Here is an 8,497-nt window from a genome sequence, read left to right on the forward strand (position 1 = left end):
TGCAAAAGTAATTTTTAGCCCAAAATACACGCATTTAAACATTTGGCATCACTTGGCTTTTACAGACTTTGTTTCTAATTGTTGGCTTCAGAATGAGTTAACGCTGAGCTCACTTAGAGATTCTATCTGACCAGGAGTTTGTAACTCCTCAATCCTTTTTTTCCTGGGCTCCTTTCAGCTTATTTATGACCACATCAATGTTCAGTTAAACTTTGATTATATAAATCAACACAGATGAGTTCTGCAAAAGTCTCTGTTTTCCTGTACATTGTTGGCTGCAGAATGAGTTATCCTAAACATCAAAGGGTTCAACATTTTTAATGAAACACAATTGCAAAAACTATTTTTTAGCTTCTAAAGGATGTCCACTACTTTTACTACAGGGTACTTACACATCCGCCTCCTATTGATTTGAATAAGAGGTGGATGTGCAGTACCAAGCCCCGGCCACTACAAGCAGATGGTACAGCTTGTGAGTACTTCCGGCCGGCGGCCGCCACCTCCGATACTGATGACAGCTGATCAGTGGGGGTGCCGGGTGTCGGACCCCAGCCGATCAGACAAGGATGACCTATCCTAAGGATAAGTCATCAATGTAAAAGTAGTGGATAACCTCCACTTAAAATGTCCAAGAAGACGTCCAAATCCTTTAACAAGACTTCTTCTTTGTCATCTTCCCCCTACAGAGAAAAGCAAACTGAAAGACTCAGATTATCCACTCATCGCCCGGATTTTACAAGGTCCATGTGAGCAAGTATCCAAGGTGTTTCTCATGGAGAAGGATCAAATAGAAGAAATCACATATGATGTAAGACTCTGTACTGAACCAGTAAATGTGTATGGGGGTTGAAATATCAGCATGATTTGCCCCTTTGTCAGGAAGTGCCCCCTTTATGGCCTATGTCCCACACCCTAAATGTGCCTTTCAGTTATCTCATCACATGGTATAGCAGAGCCAATCAATAGAGACAATCATATCTTGTATAGAAGCAAAGGCAGAGCATGTAGCAGCCATTTTGTAGTGAATCTGGATAGTGAGAAGGTGTAACAGGTTGCAGCTCAGACATAGATATAGGGAGAGGAAGCTATAACCACTGAGTAATCAATACAGATGGCTTGAGACCTGTTACCATCAATTTACCCATAGCCATAAATGTTGAGGTCACCTTGATATTACTAAAGCTGTGTTTGCCTCTCTCCCTTTTGGCGCGGGCTCCGGCGATCATCCCGCACCTTTCTGGGGACATGACAGCTGATCTGATCAGCTGTCATGTTCCCCTAACAGCCTCGGGTGGAATCACGATCCATCTGCGGCTGTTACCTAGTTAAATGCCGCTGTCAATCTCTGACAACGACATTTAACATGGCCACGGTTGAAGGTCGTCATAAGTGTCACATGACCGCGGGTCGCCAATGAGTTGGCATGACAACCCAGGGTCTGCAGGAGACCCCTGCGGTTGTCATTGCCAGGAAGCTATGAGCGCCGCCCAGCATTTCTGCTACACACAGGCAATCTGATGATCGCAGCTTCTAGTCTCCTATGGAGACTATTGAAGCAAGTGAAAAGTTTAAAAAAAATAAATAAAGTTTTTAAAAATATTAAAATAAAAAATCTAAAAGTTTAAATCACCCCCTTTTCGACCCATTCAAAATAAAACAATAAAAAACAAAACAAACACATATTTGGTATCGCCGCTTTCAGAATCACCTGATCTACCAATATGTAAAAAGAATTAATCGGATCGGTAAACGACGTAACGAGAAAAAAAATCAAAACACCAAAATTATTTTTTTTTTGGTCACCGCAACATTGCAATAAAATGCAATAACAGGCGACCAAAACATCGGATCTACCCCAAAGTGTTATAAATAAAAACGTCAGCTCGGCGTGCAATAAATAAGCCATCAGCCGGCCCCAGACCCTGAAAAATGGAGAAGCTTCTTGTCTCAGAAAATGGCAACTTTTTTTTTTTTTTCCACCACTTAGATAAAGAAGAACCTATACATGTTTGGTATCTTCAAACTCATAATGACCTGGAGAATAATAATGGCAGGTCAGTTTTACTATAGAGTGAACGTGGTAAAAAAACACACAAAAAACAACTGTGGAATTGCACTTTATTTACACGATATGGTAAAACCAATGGTGTCATTTAAATGTACAACTTGTTCCGCAAAAAATAAGCCCCCACATGGCCATATTGAACAAAAAAATTAAAAAGTTATGGCTCTTGGAAGAAGGGGGGCAAAAAACAAAAGCCCAAAAACTGAAAATGACCCTGGGGTGAAGGAGTTAAAGAGATTCTCAGAGAATATGATAAAAATGGCCACTTTGACATATTCCAAGTTACAGGTTGCCATCTAAAAAAAAATGCTGCTTAAGATGTGTCTCAACTGTCAGAAGAGCAGCATTGTGACCTACTCACTAAGCTATGAAGCAGGGCTGTAGCAAGAGAAAACACAACTGTTTCTGCAGAATAGGCTAATTTTCCCCATCCTAAGTCCTCCTCTTTGCTTATTTGTAAACCTGCAGAGCATGGAGGCTATCAGGCGGCGTATGGAGGAGGAAAGTCGTAGCCCATTCTGCTCACTCAGCTGTTGTCAAGATGTTTTTTTTTGTTCTCTTGCTACAGCCCTGCTTCACAGCTGAGTGAGGGGATCAAGTCATTATGCTGCTCCTCTGGCAGTTGAGACGCATGTCTCGAGCAGTATTTCTTCAGATAGCACATGACTAGGAGGACTGGTTGCAGCTTCAAATATGTCACAGCGGTCCTTTTTATCACATTCTTGGAGAACCGCTTTAAAGAGCTTGAAATGAGTTGGATACTGTCCTAGAAGACGTCAGAGTGTTATACACACCTTTTTAGCTCAAGTGAAGTAATTGCGATTCACAGTGAATTGCTTTTTCTTTTTTAATTTTGCAAAGCTGGCAAATTCTAATTTCAATAGATTCACTTTTGTCTTGTCCTCAGTGGACAACATTGTGCGTTGTATACAGTCTGTATACATGCTAGTCAATGTAATGTGACATACCCACTTTCGCAGATTGAGACGGTGCTAGGAAATGATGATTCAGATCCTTTGAGTTTTGCCCACCATTTCCTATGCCAGAGTAAGCATTATAAGGTGTAAGAAGAATAAAGGCCACCAAATGCATTAGGTTAAAGTGGTCCAGACCCACCATTTTTGGTGTGATTGCTCGATAGGCTAATGTGTATATATACCGAGTTGTCCAGATGATATCGAGGGAGAGAAGGATCCGGAATGCTGGATGTCAATGGTCGTTCCTTTTGCTCGGCTGGGCACTCCTGTGTATAGAGACATCAAGGGAGAAAGCAACCAACCGATCGAGCATTACCGACATACAGCAGCTATCTAGCGTGCATGGCCAGCTTTAGAGTATACCTAATATCCTCATATGTAATTTCTCAGGTGGCGCAGTATATAAAGTTTGAGATGCCTGTTCTGAGCAGTTTTATTGAAAAACTGAAGGAAGAAGAAGATCGAGAAATCTCCAAACTGATGAGAAGGTAATTCTAATTCTGCCGACAAGAAAATAAGAGCATGAAATTCCTTTCCTCTTACCTGATAAACTTGTGTTCTTGCACATTAACATTTACATGGTTTTATATGGACCCCATGCACATGAAAGTTATTACAACTTTTAGTACGGGCCGTTCTAGTGTACATTAATCGCCTATGATTTCTTAAAAGGCTATTCACACCATTATAAATGGTTAAAATTGCAAAGTGCTTGTAAAAAACATAAACTTTGCAATTTACTTGTTAGTAAAAGTTCTTTCCATTCTCCAGAAGGAGGGAATTTTAATTTTATTGTTTACGGCTCGCGGCCTAGACTGCAGAGGTGACAGGTCTCCTAGGCATTGAGCTTAGCGCTTACAAGCTCTTTGCTAAATAGCTTGGAAGCGCTTCTCAAAAGCTGTTCTAATCTCAGAAAGCAGCCAGATTCAGTCCCCTTATGCTGCTACAATGCTGCAAAGTTAGTTAGGCTTGCAGCATCAGAGAGTGCATAGTTTGGGCCAGGATGAGGAGCACGCCGCCCCTCGGAAAGCAGGAAGCCATGAGGCAGGAGAGCTGTGAGCTCCTGACTGCGAACATGCGAGAAACCAACTGACTACCACCAATCTTATATTGATTACCTATCCGATGGAGACGAATCACTGAAGCAGAGCTGCAGCCCATTTATTTTGCTGACTTGTTCATGTCGTGGGGTGGGACCCCCAGTGATGGGATATTGTAGTGATATGCATTCAGTTACAGAGATTAGAGTACTCCTTTAACCCAAAGCGATCATGAAGAGTATTTGTACCCAGATGAATCAGTATTTTTCTCCCATCACTTAATAATCACAAAGGGTCAAATCCCAGGACACCAACTGATCTACAAAATGATGGGGCTGCAATGCTTCTTCCGCCATGCACCTGTTATGCACACGTGGTAGTTAACATGAGGGTGAAGGATCTAACTAAGAAAGAACTGTATAAATCCCACTCTGTCCCTGTACAGACTAAAGTATCCAGAAAAGCAGACTCTAGCGGTTCCAGCGCGACCTGGATAAAACCTGAGCGTAAAACTAAAGAAGACAACTTAGACATGTCTTCCTGAAAGGCCGTCGAGTGTTTCATGTACCTCCTTAGAAACAGGGGGAGAGCGCAGCACCACAAAGAAACCCAGAAGTACACCTATTTCGCTAGCCTAGATACTCAGCATTAGTGCTAGCACTCCAAGCAGGATCCACTAAAGACTATCACCAGCAGAGAAAACCAGAAGGGAGCAGGTTTAAATAGTAGCACCTGCAGTGTGATAGGACAGACTAGATAACAAATTCAAAACACCTGCTGTCCGAAAAGAATGGACAAATGCAAAAGGTAATCAGCACCTGTACAGAAACAGAACTTGCTGTGGCTCAGCGGACCCAGATACCTACAACAGAGCACAGGATCGCTGGATCGAATCCTGAGGCATGACAACGCCTCTGTCACAGTTTTCTTGAGGTTGGAACCTCAGCACCACAAAAGAAAAGAAAATGAGGCTGTGGGTCTTGTTGCAGTGTAAATTTATTTTGATCTGGCAAGGAGTCAAAAAAAGATCTTGTCCAACGTTTCGACCGGGAATGGTCTTTGTCGAGGACATCTGTTGCGGATAGGCAGAAATCTAGTAGAGCAATGAAGTAAAACGTAAGATATCTCATGTCAAGGAGGATCTATGTGGTGCAGGACCCAGGATTCAGGAAATGCGGCGAGCAGGGTGTAAGGTTTACATTATTGCTCTACTAGATTTCTGCCTAGCTGCACCCGCAACAAATGTCTTTGACAAAGACCATTCCCGGTCGAAACGTTGGAAAAGATCTGTTTTTGACTTCTTGCTGCATCAAAATAAATTTATTCTGCAGCAAGACCCACAGTCTCGTTTTCTTTTCTTTTGAGGTGCTGAGGTTCCAACCTCAACAAATCTGGACCACGAGTCCTTTCCTCAAGCACACAATTCTTTAAAAAAACCAGTGTGCCGGTCTTTCTCCTTCTATTCTTCACAGTTTTCCTTCTGCACTGGGGTGGTCCCGGCCACAGCTTCATTCTAATAAATGGGGTTGTCTGCATTTCCCTGCACATCTGGGTGGCCTGGGAGTCCTGCTGCACCTTCATTCTCTGGATTGCTGGAAATCCAAGAGGTCGGACCACGGTGTTCATTAAGTGATAGAATAGTTAAGCAATAATACCTTTTTCAGATATTAATACAGACACGGATAGCACATAGTGCCCATGTTACAAACTCTACCCAGCAGCACCGGAGAAACGCAGCTCAAATTTTAGCTAGTATTTCTCATTTCCAAGTCTTAAAGGGTTGCACTATTTGTGGTATGTGCAGCATGTATACTCATGTTTTTCTATCTTTTAGGTACACATCGCTCCGTATACTTATTGAACAACAACTCCATGACATGGCCAACATTCCTGCAACCATGTAGACCCTCGATCATTGTGATTTGTGAATGAGCTGATATCAAATACGCTAGATTCTTCCTCCGCTTGGCCTGACACCAAGGAAGGACAAAGATATTAATACGATGATGTTGCATTCTGCTTAATCCTTCTACTGCAGAGGAACCACACTGTATTGTAAGGCTTCTGGTCATACCGTCATCCAGGGAGTACCGGGAGTACCGGCTATTCCTTCCAGGCTAGAACAGGCGACCTCTGTACAATTTATGGGAAGGTTATGGGACGCCATATTTTTCTTAAGCCAGTAGCAATACAGAAATGGACCAAGTTTTTCTATGCTGAAAACATATTTGACCAAATCACGGAAAGGTTTATAAAAACCATTTGAATGTATATGGAGCCAATGGCTTCCTATCCCTACAGATATAGCCTTTAGTAGAGGCTTATGGGTAATTTATCATTATTACGACACACGGGTCATTTTTTTTTAGAGCGTCCCAGTTTAGAAGCACAAGGTGTAACATAAAGTTTTGCTTTTGTCATGACAAAAGCAGTGTGTTCCAGTATGTAAAGAGCAGTCTTATCGATGGAGGTTCTGTACAGATTGTAGAAGTGAATTACTTTCAGTTCCATTAAAGGGGTTGTCCAGAACGAAGTTATTAATCAGTGGGGGTCCTACAGCCGGCACCCCTACGATCAGCTACTACCAGGTGTCACAGCCATCAAAGGCACACCGAATATGGAGCGCTGACCTCACAGCTCCATACACTATGTAGTGGCCTGTCTGGGGTACTGCAACTCGGCTCCTAATGAAGTGAATAGGTGCTGAGCTGCAGTACCCCAAAACAGACACTACACAGTGTACAGAGGGGAACACCAATAGTTTGCACACTGAGCTGCGAGACCTGATGACAGCAGATCAGTTGAGGTCCTATTTGCCAGATCCCCATCGGTTTGATTTTGATGATCTATATTAAGGAAAGTTCATCAGTATTTTCGTCCTGCACAGCCTCCTTAAACAGGACCTGTAACGCTTCCTGACCTGTCCCTTTTTAGAGCATGGTTGCATTTCATAAGAAATAATAATTTTCAACCGCTTTTCCTTAAAGCTATGTTGTGCTACTCATCTGTTATTCTTCCTATAAATATATAGATATATTAATGAAAAAAAAACAAAAAAAAATGGAGGCAGCACACCAGTTTGAAAAGGTGAAAATAGCCCATAATGGCAACGTTTTGGTTCAAGGCTTGAGAAAGGTTCTCGGTAGAACCGAAACGTCGCCATTATGGGCTATTAAATAGCACAAGTTTTTTGACCTTTTCAAACTGGTGTGCTGACTCCATTTTTTTTTTCATTTTATATTGATCTTTGCCCGGGAGACTTGTCACCCTAATGGTGCTGCTTCTGTTTTTTCTGACATATATTAACAACTAGGTTTTACCCTTCTCCCTGTATATAGCTTGTTTCCCTACACAGTCTTGACATTGTCAGTACTAATTGGATTGAGAAGTAGAACAAACCGTTTCCAATTTATTTATATATTTCCAGGACTAATAACAGAGGAACATTGTTCAAACATCTAAAAAAAAATTAAAGAAAAAGAACTTCCAACATTTTTATTTTTAGGGGAATAGAAGCACACGTCAGGGGAAGTGACGGGTCCTAATTGCAAGGTATTTGAGTTTTACAGGGCTGCTTTGATTTATGATGAAAGTGATTTCTTCAATAACATAATATTACGGAATCGCTTTGTAAGTAATTTCTATATACCTTTAAAGGAAGGGGAATGTTTTAAAATATGGAAAGCAAGCACAAAATATCTAGTGTGTATAGCAGTGAAGGTCCTGATGGTACTTATCATTTCAATGCAAGGGAGTAAACCAGGTATTACGTACGGTTATGATATAATCCGAGAATAACATTACTGTAAAGCCAATTCCATAATAGTTGTATTAATCCCAGTGGCATAAAGTTCCCAAATCATGCTCCTATTTAGGGGCCCTGACATGTCAACCCCACTCTAAACTCTGATGGAAATTTGGGGGTCACTTCTGGCACCGTTCAGAGCACTAGACATTTTAGTAAGTCTTAAGGGACACCTTACCAGATTGATGTCGCTGTAATTAGGGTTACGGGGTGAATAGGGGATCCATTCATTGATGACCAATGTTTTGTGTTTTGTACTGCTATATGTGCTGAGCTTCTGAACTCTATGTCAAGTCTATTTGATTTTCTAACAAATGTGAATTTTTTGCAGCAGGGAATGCTGATTTATTTGCCCAATGCCCTTTTCCTTTGAAATAAAGCACTTTGCAATAAAATGTATATAGTGTTTCAATCTACTGTTTTCTATTATACTTCTTATTGGTGCTATTAGGGTACGATGAGAAAATCAGTGCAGTTTTGCTGATCACACTCTGATCACACTCTGATCACACTCTGATCACACTCTGATCACACTCTGATCACACTCTGATCACACTCTGATCACACTCTGATCACACTCTGATCACACTCTGATCACACTCTGATTAGA

General features: G+C 41.5%; 1 protein-coding gene across 3 annotated transcripts in view; it reads left to right on the forward strand.

The window, feature by feature from the left end:
• The window catches only part of RASSF2 (Ras association domain family member 2), a 69,349-nt gene extending 61,063 nt beyond the window's left edge, over positions 1–8,286 (forward strand). For all 3 annotated transcript variants that reach the window (XM_073653655.1, XM_073653654.1, XM_073653656.1), the window contains exons 9-11: positions 687–808; positions 3,433–3,530; positions 5,917–8,286. In XM_073653655.1, the coding sequence (XP_073509756.1) occupies positions 687–808; positions 3,433–3,530; positions 5,917–5,986 (290 nt within the window). In that variant the 3' untranslated portion in view covers positions 5,987–8,286. The remainder of the gene's footprint in view (positions 1–686; positions 809–3,432; positions 3,531–5,916) is intronic.
• Positions 8,287–8,497: the final 211 nt, after the last annotated feature.

Source organism: Phyllobates terribilis, unplaced genomic scaffold (genome assembly GCF_046119375.1).
Source record: "Phyllobates terribilis strain yellow unplaced genomic scaffold, ASM4611937v1 Scaffold_11__3_contigs__length_659146591, whole genome shotgun sequence".
Taxonomy (NCBI): domain Eukaryota; kingdom Metazoa; phylum Chordata; class Amphibia; order Anura; family Dendrobatidae; genus Phyllobates; species Phyllobates terribilis.